This window comes from Chlorocebus sabaeus, chromosome 6 (genome assembly GCF_047675955.1).
Source record: "Chlorocebus sabaeus isolate Y175 chromosome 6, mChlSab1.0.hap1, whole genome shotgun sequence".
NCBI lineage: Eukaryota > Metazoa > Chordata > Mammalia > Primates > Cercopithecidae > Chlorocebus > Chlorocebus sabaeus.
In genome coordinates, this window is record NC_132909.1 from 43,775,005 (window position 1) to 43,787,903 (window position 12,899).

Consider the following 12,899-nt stretch of genomic DNA (forward strand, 5'->3'; position numbering starts at 1 on the left):
CACCGCCCCACCCCCGGGTGTGCCTCCTTCCCTCCGTCTCACAGCCCCTTTCCTGTCCGCGAAGACTGAGGAGCGGGGAGGGCGGGCCCTCTGACGCCGGAACTGGAACCGTGCGGCGTCCAGTTTCAGCAGGGAAGACTTAGGCGGCCGTCCCAGCCTCCAGGCTTCCGGTCCCGTTTCCCGGTTCGCTCGGCCGCGGTCGCTATGGAGGAACCCGAGATGCAACTCAAGGGGAAGAAAGGTGGTGCGGGCCTCCGGGCGGGACAGAGGGTGCCGGGAACTCGTGGAGGGGCGGCCTTACAAAGGCCGGGCGCGGAGGGACCGTGCCAGGAGCAGTGATTGAACTGCCGTCCAACCCCAGCTTGGCCGCTGACTAGTTTTGAAACCTGTAGAAAGGCTCCGTATCTGCTTTAATTACCCGTCCCCCCAGGATTGTTTCAATAATTCAGTAGCTGAGGCTGGGAGTGGTGGCTCACGCCTTTGTAATCCCAGCACTATAGGAGGCCTAGGCGGGAGCATCGCTTGAGCCCGAGACCAGCCTGGGTGACATAGTGAGACCTCGTCTCTAAAAAAATACAAAAATTAACTGGGCGTGGTGGCACACGCCTGTGGTCCCAGCTACTTGGGCAGCTGAGGTGGGAGGATTGCTTGAGCTCGGGAGGTCGAGACTGCACTGCAGTAAGCTGTGATCGTGCCACTGCACCCCGCCCTGGGTGACAAGTGAGACCCTGTCTAAAAAAACAAACAAAAAACAAAACTCAACTATCTGATATTTGTAATGCATTGACAGAATCCCCGGGGTAAAGTAATCGCTGTGCGTGTTGTTTCCTTTTTTTTTTTGAGACAAGGTATCACTCAGTCGCCTAGGCTGGGGTGCAGTGGCGCGATCATGGCTCACTGTAGCCTCAGTCTCTCTGGCTCAGGCAATCCTCCTGCCTCAGCTTCTCCAGTAGTTGGGACTACAAGCGCACGCCACCACGTCAGGCTAATTCTTTAATTTTTTTTTTTTTTTTTTTTTTTGACGGAGCCTCGCTCTGTCACCCAGGCTGGAGTGCCGCGGCGGGATGGGATCTCGGCTTACTGCAACCTCAGCCCCCTGAGTAGCTAGGATTACAGGCACACACCACCATGCCCGGCTAATTTTTTTGTATTTTTAGTAGAGTCGGGGTTTCACCATGTTGCTCAGGCTGGCCTTGAACTCCTGACCTCGAGTGATCCGCGCACCTTGGCCTCCCAAAGTGCTGGGATTACAGGTGTGAACCACTGCGCCTAGCTAATCCCCTATACTTTGAATCACCTCTAGATTACTCACATCTAGAGTACATAATACAGGCCTACACATCACTTCATTCACATGGATTCAAAGAAGTGCTTAGTGTAGGGCAAATTCAAGTTTTGCTTTTTGAAACTTTGTAGATTTTTTTTTTTTCCTGAGTATTTTCCATCCACAGTTGGTTGAATCCACAGATTCGGGAACCATGGATAACGGAAGGCAAGAGTAGGAGGCATAAGCCACCATGCCCTGTCTGTTATGCTCACTTTCCTCTTTTTTTTTTTTTTTTTATTTGAGACGGAGTTTCACCCTTGTTGCCAAGGCTGGAGTGCAGTGGCATGATCATGGCTAACGGCAACCTCCACCTCCCAGGTTCAAGCGATTCTCCTGCCTCAGCCTCCCGAATACCTGGGATTACAGGCATGCACCACCATGCCCAGCTAATTTTGTATTTTCAGTAGAGACGGGGTTTTTCCATGTTGGTCAGGCTGGTCTCAAACTCCCAACCTCAGGTGATCCTCCTTCGGCCTCCCAAACATCTGGGATTACAGGCGTGGGCCATCGCCCCTGGCTGTTATGCTCACATTCAAAGTGAGGAGGCTTATCTGGTAAGAGGTCACACAGTTTGGAGGTGGCAGGTTGGGCTCTGCCACTCAAGGCACAGTGGTGAGATGGAGAGACTCGTGTTAGCCTCCTTTGACTCCCAGACATGCCTGGGTTCTCTCTCCTGAGCAATCACCCTGGTGATAGCATTGGATTCATCTCCGTAGCAAACCTTGAGGCAAGTGCTGTTATTCTTTTTTGCGGATGAGGAAGCTGAGGCTCAGAGAAGCCCTGTTCTCCCAAATTCAAGCTTTTAGCTTTTCCTGTGAACATGTAACCTAATCAGTTGAAATTGGTATTAAAAGAAAGGAACAAAATGCCAAGGTTCTGAATTAGGTGGAGGGGACATCTGTTAAGCTTGGTAGTCAGGGAGGCTCTTGCGCAGGAGGCGACATTTGAGCAGACCTGAGGGATGAAGGAGAGCCAGTGACGGAATGGTGTCTCCGGGTGGGAATAGCAGGTGCAAAGGCTTTGAGGTGACAGAGTGTTCAGAGCTCTGCTGTAATGAATAAAGGAGCGATTGGTCACATACAGGCATTTAATTTTTTTTTTTTTTTTTTTTGAGATGGAGTCTTGTTCTGTTTCCCAGACTGGAGTGCAGTGGTATGATCATGGCTCACTGCAGCCTCCACCTGTCAGACCCAAGCAATCCTCCCACCTCAGCCTCCTGAGTAGTTGGGACTACAGGTATAGATCACCATGACCAGCTTATTTTTGTACTTTTTTGTAGAGGTGGGATTTCACCATGTCTCCCAGGCTGGTCTTGAATTCCTAGGCTGAACCCATCCTCCTGCCAAAGTGCTAGGATTACAGGTGTGAGCCACCACACCCGGCGTTGGTCTCAAATTCTTGTCCTCAAGTGATCCTCCTACCTCGTCCTCTTGGGCAGTGAGAAAGTTATTTTGGGCAGTGCTGGGAGGTCCAAGGAAGAGCCAGGGGTGGAGGGCAAGAAAGGCAGGGAGGTCAACAGCAGCCGGAACATTCAGGGCCTCATGGACCATGGCAAGAAAGGTGGATTTTATTCTCTGGCAGGTGGGAGCCATGGGAGAGTTTAAAGCAAGGGTGGGAATAGATGATTTGTTCATTTGGAGTTCACCTCATCTGCTGCATGGAGATTGGACTACTGGCAGGAGGGGAAGCAGGGAGACCAGGGAGAGGGTGGGTCTGGCATCCAGGCAAGAGATGGCCGTTCCTGGCTGTGCCTGGACCCGTGCGGGCAGTGTGGTATAATAGTGAGAACAGGTGAAACTAGAACCATTAGGATCTGCCCAAGGATAGGACAGGAAGGGCAGGCCCTGCTGGCTGGCTGGGAAAGCCATTGTTGAAGCAGACCCTGTAATGATTTGTGTGCACTTAATTTATCAGGGCCGGGCGCGGTGACTCACTCCTATAATCCCAGCACTTCGGGAGGCCGAGGTGGGCAGATCACTTGAGGTCAGGAGTTCGAGACCAGCCTGGCCAACATGGTGTAACCCCATCTCAACTAAAAATACAAAAATTAGCCAGGCGTGGTGGCGGGTGCCTGTAATCCCAGCTACTCGGGAGGCTGAGGCAGGAGAATCACCTGAACCCAGGAGGTGGAGGTTGCAGTGAGCCGAGATTGTGCCACTGCACTCCAGCCTGGACAACAGAGCAAGACTCTGTCTCAAAAAAAAAAAATTTTTCATCAGGAGACATCTGCAGGGGAGAAGGGGAAACAGGGCACGACTGGCTGGTGAGGAGGCTGAGTGAGGGGCACCTCAGGTAAAATCTGCAGAGGGAGGCCTCAACCTGGGCCTGCACAGGAGCCCAGGGGGATAAGTTAGGCTCTGGGTTGTTCCAGTGCCCAGCGAGGGACACAGGTTTTCATATCCCTCACTGGTGAGTTGCGGCTGAAGGCCTCCTGGGATGTGAACTTCCAGGCACTTTCGGATCCTGTGGGCATGCTCTGAAGAAGAGTCCCAGGTGTGGTCATGGGGACAAAAAGAATGCCGGGAAGTGCAGTAGGCAGCAGTGTCCACTACCAGTGGGTTTGAGAGGGAAAGATAAGAAGAGTTCACTGGGGTCTGGGCACAGTGGCTCATGCCTATAATCCCAGCACTTTGGGAGGCCGAGGCAGGAGGATCACTTGAGACCAAGAATTCAGGACCAGCCTGGGCAACATAGCAAGACCTTGTCTCTATTTTAAAAAATGAGCCAGGCGCGGTAGCTCACGCCTGTAATCCCAGCACTTTGGGAGGCTGAGGTGGGCGGATCACAAGGTCAGGAGATCGAGACCATCCTGGCTAACACAGTGAAACCCCATCTCTACTAAGAAATATAAAATGTTAGCCGGGCGTGGTGACAGGCACTTGTAGTCCCAGCTACTCGGGAGGCTGAGGCAGGAGAATGGCGTGAACCCAGGAGGCAGAGCTTGCAGTGAGCCAAGATTGCGCCACTGCACTCCAACCTGGGCAATAGAGTGAGACTCCGTCTCAAAAAATAATATTGGGAGGCCAAGGCGGGCGGATCACGAGGTCAGGAGATCGAGACCATCCTGGCTAACACGGTGAAACCCCGTCTCTACTTAAAAATACAAAAAAACTGGCCGGGCGCGGTGGCTCAAGCCTGTAATCCCAGCACTTTGGGAGGCCGAGACGGGCGGATCACGAGGTCAGGAGATCGAGACCATCCTGGCTAACCTGGTGAAACCCCGTCTCTACTAAAAAATACAAAAAACTAGCCGGGCGAGGTGGCGGGCGCCTGTAGTCCCAGCTACTCAGGAGGCTGAGGCAGGAGAATGACGTAAACCCGGGAGGCGGAGCTTGCAGTGAGCTGAGATCCGGCCACTGCACTCCAGCCTGGGCGACAGAGCGAGACTCCGTCTCAAAAAAAAAAAATAAATAAAATAATAATAATAAATAAATAAATGAAAAAACTAGCCAGGCATGGTGGTTCACACCTGTAGTTCTAGCTCCTCTGCAGGCTGAGGTATGATGATGGCTTGAGGCTGGGAGTTTCGAGACTGCAGTGAGCTGTGATCACACCACTGCACTGCAGCCTGGGCAATAGAGCGAGACCCTGTCTCTAAAAAAAAAAAGTTCAGTCAAGCTGGCCAGGCACAGTGGCTCACACCTGTAATCCCAGCACTTTGGGAGGCCGTGGTAAGCAGATCATGAGGTCAGGAGATCGAGACCATCCTGACCAACATGGTGAAACCCTGTCTCCACTAAAAATATAAAAATTAGCTGTGCATGGTGGTGCGTGCCTGTAATCCCAGCTACTCAGGAGGCTGAGGCAGGAGAATCACTTGAACCAGGGAGTCAGAGATTGTGGTGAGCCGAGATTGCACCACTATACTCCAGCCTGATGACAGAGCAAGACTCTCAAAAAAAAAAATGTTTACTCCTTATGAACTCATCACTCATTATGTCCTCTCATTTATGTCCTCTTTTTAAAATTTTTTATTTTTTTATGTTTTTTTGAGATGGAGTTTTGCTCTTGTTGCCCAGGCTGGAGTGTAATGGCATGACCTCAGCTTACTGCAACCTCCACCTCCCAGATTCAAGTGATTCTCCTGCCTCAGCCTCCAGAGTAGCTGGGACTACAGGTGCCCGCCACCATGCCTGGCTAATTTTTGTATTTTTAGTAGAGATGAGTTTTACCATGTTGGCCTGTCTGGTCTTGAACTCCTGACCTCAGGTGATCTGCCCACCTCAGCCTCCAAAGTGCTAGGATTACAGGCGTGAGCCACTGCACCCAGCCTCGTTAATCTCCTCTTGAGTGAGCCCTGCCGTGACCACTTCCTCCAGCCTGTCATGGGCCAGGGGTGACCTAGCTGCTGAGGGATACACCAGATGCCCCCTTTGCTCTGGCTGGACTCAACACTTGAGCAATGAGGAGGCTGATGCTTTGTCTCCCCACACCCGCCCCACCCCTACCACCTGTGGACCCTGTATCCAGTCACGGACAAGTTCACTGAGAGCGTCTACGTCCTGGCCAACGAGCCGTCCGTGGCCCTGTACCGGCTGCAGGAGCACGTGCGTCGCTCCCTCCCCGAGCTGGCCCAGCACAAGGTGAGCTGGGGCCTGCTGGGAGGAGCAGGGGCTGTCAGGGCAGGAGTCAAGGCTGGGACACCAGTAAGGAGGCATGTGGTGGCAGAGCCAGGTCAGAGGCGTGGTGGAGAGATCTGGGGTAGATTTTGAAGGAGGTGGTAAGATGTGTGTATTATTAGTTCATTCTCTTGCTGCTATAAGGACATACCCAAGACTGGGTAATTTATAAAGAGATTTAATTGACTCACTGTTCAACAGGGCTGGGGAGGCCTCAGGAAACTTACAATCATGGCAAAAGGGGAAGCAAACACGTACTACCTCACATGGCAGCAGGAGGAGAAGTGTGAGTGCCCCATGAAGGGGGAGGCCCCTTTTTAAAACCACAAGATCTCGTGAGAACTCACTTATCAGGAGAACAGGATGAGGGGAACTGCCTATATGATTCAGTTATCTCCACCTGGTCCCTCTCACAACACACGGGGATCGTGGGAACTACAATTCAAGGTGAGATTTGGGTGGGGACACAGCCAAACTATACTATTCTGTAACAGTTATGACCCGCGTGGCAAGGAGGCAGCCGTCCGATGATCTAAGGGAAGGGTGTTCCAGGCAGGGGGAACAGCCTGTACGAAGGCCCTGAGGCATAGTGGCCAGGTGTTCACAGAAAGCCCAGACCTGTGAGGGAAGGAAATTGCAGGAGGAAAGTTCTCTGCATCCACCCTGCGGGCTCAGGGGAGCCCCAACCAAGAGAGCTGGGAGGAAGGCCCTCTAGGTAGGGGGTGGCCTCCCTTGCCAAACATCTCCTGCGCCCCCTACAGGCAGACATGCAGCGTTGGGAGGAGCAGAGCCAGGGAGCCATCTACACTGTGGAATACGCCTGCAGGTGAGCGCCACAGCCTCTCTGCTGCAGGGCCACCTTCTGCTGCTCTGGCCTCCTGGGCGTTCAGAGGCATCCCAGCCATCTGCCCAGTAAGCCCCACCCTACCACGATTAACCTGGCCAGGGCCCCAGGTGGATCTCTTCCCTGTGCTGAGCCCCTCCCCAGCTGCCACAGAAGACGGGGATAAGGATTCTGGAAGATGCTTCCAAGGACCAGCATTTCTGTCCCACAGCCAGGACCACAGATGGGCCAGTGGGGTAGATGGCAGCCAGGGGGAAGCCCAAAGCACAGATAAGGCTGTTTATTTTTAAATTTTTTTTGAGACGAGTCTCACTCTGTCACCTAGGCTGGAGTGCAGTGGTGCGATCTCAGCTCACTGCAACGTCCGCCTCTCAGGTCCAAGCAGTTCTCCCATTTCAGCCTCCCGAGTAGCTGGGACTACAGGCGCCTGCCAACTTGCCCGGCTAGTTTTTGTATTTTTAGCAGAGATGGGGTTTCGCCATGTTGGCCAGGCTGGTCTCGAACTCCTGACCTCAGGTGATCCACCTGCCTCAGCCTCCCAAAGTGCTCAGATTACAGATGCAAGCCACCACGCCCGGCTGGTGTTTCTTTTTGTTACTGAACCCTTGCCTCCTGCGCTTTGGTTCTGTTCCTCATGACTGTATTCCCAAGCCTTATTCCGGTTGCTTGGGTTGCCCAGTTGGCCTTGGAAGTTCCTCGACTTTGCACAGATATGCTGTTTGCCCCTGACATGGGCTGTAGGCCATTTTGGTGGGGGCTGAACGATGCTCCTGGCAGTTCCCCTGGTGTGTTGCTGTTTGGTTGCATGGGCGAAGGTGCCTAGACAAGAAACCCTGCTGTTGGAGCAGCATTCTGCCATTGGCAGCCTTGGCCCCCTTGGTGGGACAAGGTGTGACCAGACAGACGGTATCTTCCTTAGCTCAAGGAAAAGAAAAGAAATAGGAGTTTCTAGAGCTGGGCATGGTGGTGCACGCCTGTAGTTCCAGCTACTCAGGGGGCTGAGGTGGGAGGATGCCTTGAAAGGAGTTCCGGGTCAGCCTGGGTGATACAACCAGACCTCTTCTTTAAAGAAAAAAGAAATACGGCCGGGCGCGGGGGCTCACGCCTATACTCCCAGCACTTTGGGAGGCTGAGGTGGGAGGATCACTTGAGCCCAGTAGTTTGAGACTAGCCTGGGCAACCTGGTGAAACCCCATTTCTACAAAAAATACAAAAACTAGCCGAGTCTGGTGGCACACACCTCTAGTCCCAGCTACTCGAGATGCTGAGGTGGGAGGATCGCTTAAGCCTGGGAGGTTGAGGCTGCAGTGAGTGGAGATTGCACCGCTGCACTCCAGCCTGGGCAACAGAACACGACCCCGTCTCAAAAAAACAAAAAAGAGGCCGGGCGCGGTGGCTCACGCCTGTAACCCCAGCACTTTGGGAGGCTGAGGCAGGCAGATCACGAGGTCAGGAGATCGAGACCATCCTGGCTAACACGGTGAAACCCTGTCTCTACTAAAAATACAAAAAAATTAGCTGGGTGTGGCAGCAGGCGCCTGTAGTCCCAGCTACTCAGGAGGCTGAGGTAGGAGAATCGCGTGAACCTGTGAGTTGGGGCTTGCACTGAACCGAGATCGCACCACTGCACTCCAGCCTGGGCAACAGAGTGAGACTCCGTCTCAAAAAAAAAAAAAAGAAAAAAAAAAAAACAAACCTGTGCTTTCTTCCTCTAGCTGTGGCATCTAATCCAGGAATCTACGCCATGGGTGGCTAAGCACAGTTCATTTTAACTCATTAAAATGAAATCAGGCCAGGCGCAGTGGCTCACGCCAGTAATCCCAGCACTTTGGGAGGCCGAGTGGGCAGATCATTTGCGGCCAGGAGTTGAGAACAGCCTGGCCAACATGGTGAAACCCCATCTCTACTAAAAATACCAAAATTAGCCAGGTGTGGTGGTGGGCACCTGTAATCCCAGCTACTTGGGAGGCTGAGGCAGGAGAATCGCTTGAACCCAGGAGACGAAGGTTGCTGTGAGCCAAGATTGTGCCCAGTCTGAGCAACAGAGTGAGACTTTGTCTCAAAAAAAAAAAAAAAAAAAATTAAAATTAGAAAATGAGGCTGGGCTCAGTGGCTCACACCAGTAATCCCAGCACTTTGGGAGGCCGAGGCGGGAGGATCACCTGAGGTCAGGAGTTTGAGACCAGCCTGACCAACATGGTGAAACCCCATCTGTACTAAAAATACAAAAATTAGTGAGGCGTGGTGGTGCATGACTGTAATCCCAGCTACTCGGGAGGCTGAGGCAGGAGAATCGCTTGAACCTAGGAGGTGAAGGTTGCAGTGAGCTGAGATCGCGCCATTGCATTCCAGCCTGGGCAACAAGAACAAAACTCCGTCTCAAAAAGAAAGAAAGAAAGAAAGAAAACTAGTAAATATTCAGCTCTCAAGTCCCACTAGCCACATTCCAAGTGCTTCTCAGCCATCTCAATGGATGAAGAACATTTTCATCACCACAGATGTTGCCCCAGACATCACTGGGCTAGGCGGGAGGCCAGCGAGCATTTGTCTATAATGAAATGTGTATTTCTTTTTAATTTAATTTTATGTATTATTATTTTTTTGAGACAGAGTCTTGTTCTGTCACCCAGGCTGTAGTGCAGTGGCGCAATCACGGCTCCCTATAGCCTTGACCTACTGGGCTCAAGTGCTCTTGCTACCTCAGGCTCCTAAGTAGCTGGGACCACAGGCGAGTGCCACCATGCCTAGCTAATTTTTACATTTTTTGTAGAGATGGGACTTCACTATGTTACCCAGGCTGGTCTCAAACTCCCAGGCTCAAATAATTCTCTTGTCTCAGCCTCCCAAAGTGTTGGGATTACAGGTCTCAGCCACCACATCCAACCAGATTTTTCTTTTCCTTTTCTTTGTTTTTTTTTTTTTTGAGATGGAGTCTCGCTGTGTCGCCCAGGTTGGAGTGCAGCGATCTCAGCTTACTGCAAACTCCGCCTCCCAGGTTCACACCATTCTCCTGCCTCAGTCTCCCAAGTAGCTGGGACTACAGGTGCCCGCCACCATGCCTGTCTTAATTTTTTTGCATTTTTAGTAGAGATATGGGTTTCACCGTGTTAGCCAGGATGGTCTTGATCTCCTGACCTCGTGATCCACCCGCCTCGGCTTCCCAAAGTACTGGGATTACAGGTGTGAGCCACTGCGCCCAGCCCAGATTTTTCTTTTTAAGAGATGGGGTCTTGCTGTGTTGCCCAGGCTGGTCTCAACCTCCTGGGCTCAAGCCATCCTCTTGTCTTGGCTGTTGAGTAGCTGGGATTACAGGCGTGAACCGTAGTGCCCAGGTGTTTTTACTTTCCTTTTTTTTTTTTTTTACACCCCCATTATCAGTAGTAACGACTGAGATACTTTTTATGACATCTTTATACACTGATACCTCCTTCAAAACATTAGATGTTTCAGTGGCAGATAAGTGAATGTGCTGTGTTGCATAGACATCATTTAGTCATAGCAGGGAAATCTAAAATGTAAGCCCATTGTGAGTCCTCAGGGAGACCCACAGAATCACCGAGGTACCCACCGAGCTCTGGTGGTGACCTCTAGTGCTGGGGCATGAGACAGTTACCTGCAGGACCGGGGCACTGACCAGGCCTGTCCTCCCGTTTCAGCGCCGTGAAGAACCTGGTGGACAGCAGCGTCTACTTCCGCAGCGTGGAGGGTCTGCTCAAACAGGCCATCAGCATCCGGGACCATATGAATGCCAGTGCGCAGGGTCACAGGTAGCTCCTGGGACCGCCCGCCCCCACTGCCACTCTCAGCCGCAAGGACTGTCTCAGCTGTGCTGGGAACCACTGCTTCTCGCTTATTAGAAAACTTTCTCTTTCCTCTTGTCCTGGTGTCTGGTGACCTCCTCTTGTCCTGTGGCATCTATAACCTGAGTTCAGTCACTTAATACCCAGGTCCTGAGCTCTGCTGTGTGCCTGGCCCTGGGCTGGGTGCTGGGGACATAGCAGTGACCAAGACAGACAGGCTCACAAGGAGACATACGACAACCAGGTAAACATGGCAGACGAGCATGTCAGATGTGCTGTGCAGAACTCCACGGGGCCCCTCCTGGGAGGTGGCGTGAGTGACATGCAGACAGAGACGATCTGGGGGCAGATGGAGTTCCACGCAGGGCAGTGGTGAGGGCAGATGCTCTGGGGCTGGGTTCCCTGGGAGTGTTCGAGAAGCACCAAGAAGGCTTCTATGGCTGGAGCGGGCCAGCTGGGGGGAGATGGGGCCAGGGAGATGGCAGGGGCCTCTCCCTGTCCCATGACCCAGAGCCAAGGGAGGCTTCAAGCCGAGGACCAGCGGTCTGAAAACAAAAAGCACAGTGCTTGAACATTGGAAATAGAGTTTTTGAAGAGTAGCCCTTCTTTTTGTTTTTTCTTCCCATTATAACTTAATAAATACGCTTATAAACACACACTCATGTGCCGGGGGCAGGATCGTCGCCTTGGGATGTGTCTGGCTTCCACAGATTAGGGTTCTGGCAGGCCTGTCCCCCGCTATGCAAAAGAAAGCGTCTGTGTTGCTTAACTAAAACAACGAGAATTGCAGAAAGAACACTTGAGTGTATGTGTAAGAATGGGAGTGTAGCAATCTTCCCTCAAAGGGTAGCATGAAGGGTTTATCTGGGCTCTCTTGCATCTGAAGAGGAGCGGTATTGGGCTTTTCTGCCATGGTTGGTGTTGGCAGTTGGAACTAGACTTCACTGAAAAGGCATAGCTCTTACTATCAACTCAGGGTTTCCAAAAATGCTTTTATATGCCCTGTTTGTGCCTGCTGTTTCAAAAACGCAACATGCTCCTGAAAGACATTAGTAGCAGCTTGAGTTGCTGCTAACACCTCTCTGTAAGCCCTATGGGTTTGAAGTGCCCAGTCCTGTGTGAATGAGTCTCAGATGTGGCCTCTGGAGTGCCTCGTCCCACTTTTAAAAACATACGTATATATTTTAAATAGAAACACGGTTATGATACCTTCCCCGGGCTGGTCTCAAATTCCTGGACTCAAGCAATCCTCTCGCCTCAGCCTCCCAAAGTGCTGGGATTACAGGCGTGACCCACTGGGCCCGGCCATTTGTCACTTTTTTTTTGGAGACAGAATCTCACTTTGTCGCCCAGGCTGGAGTGCACTGGCAAGATCTTAGCTCACTCCAGCCTCCGGCTCTGGGTTCCAAGTGGTTCTCATGCCTCAGCCTCCCAAGTAGCTGGGATTACAGGCACATGCCACCACGCCTGGCTAATTTTTGCATTTTTACTAGAGATGGGGTTTTGCCATGTTGGCCAGGCTGGTCTTGAACTCTGACCTCAGGTGATCCACCCGCCTCAGCCTCCCAAAGCGCTGGGATTACAGGCATGAGCCACAGCGCCTGGCCCACTCGCCCCACTTTTAAGGAGGATGCCCCAGAAGCTCAAGCCAAAGGTCTTCCGAGACCAGAGTGTCACCCAAACATGCACTCCAGCCAGCTGAGCAAGCCTTGTGGCCTCTGACCTTGGCCTCATGGATGCTGCACGTGTTTTGTTCCAGCCCGGAGGAACCACCCCCGCCCTCCTCAGCCTGATCCTGGAAGAGACTCAGGGCACCCCAGCCTCCGCCAACCCAGGTCAGTGCCGAGGGTAGCCACGAGCCTTTCTCTGCTCTGAACTAACCAACCCACCCGCTTGGCAGTCAGCCAGGCACCTACTTGTCTAACCACTTGGGGTTTCTCACTGGGCTTGTGGGATGGTTTCGGAGGTGGCAGGTGGAGGGGTGTCTGCGGGTCCAGAATGTTCCACCCTGCTGCTCAGGGACCATGTCAGCCCATCTTTCCCACTCTCTCTCCGCCACCTTCCTCTCTCTTTTCCAGGCCATAGGCCTGGGAGGCCACAGGCCAGTCCCAGAGATTTCCAACCCCCAAGACAGAGAGGGGAGCCCACATTTCCTCTATCCTACCACATGCCAGCAGCCTGCTTTACCCATGCACAGTCTCTCAGGCAGAGCCCAGCATGGGCAATTACCCACCTATCTCTGCGACCTCCCCACCAATCCACTGCCTAACTGCTGTGTGACCGAGCAAATTAACCCCCCTCTCTGGTCT

General features: G+C 52.5%; 1 protein-coding gene across 7 annotated transcripts in view; it reads left to right on the forward strand.

Annotated features, from left to right (window-relative positions):
- The first annotated feature begins 59 nt into the window (after positions 1–59).
- The window catches only part of MEF2B (myocyte enhancer factor 2B), a 49,308-nt gene continuing 36,468 nt past the window's right edge, over positions 60–12,899 (forward strand). For 5 of the 7 annotated variants that reach the window (XM_037992233.2, XM_037992237.2, XM_073016768.1 and 2 more), the window contains exons 1-5: positions 60–241; positions 5,798–5,910; positions 6,708–6,772; positions 10,447–10,557; positions 12,350–12,425. In XM_037992233.2, the coding sequence (XP_037848161.2) occupies positions 10,536–10,557; positions 12,350–12,425 (98 nt within the window). In that variant the 5' untranslated portion in view covers positions 60–241; positions 5,798–5,910; positions 6,708–6,772; positions 10,447–10,535. Of the gene's footprint in view, positions 242–5,797; positions 5,911–6,707; positions 6,773–10,446; positions 10,558–12,349; positions 12,426–12,899 lie in introns of those variants that run through there. The other 2 variants (XM_037992231.2, XM_037992234.2) reach the window with 2 other exon arrangements.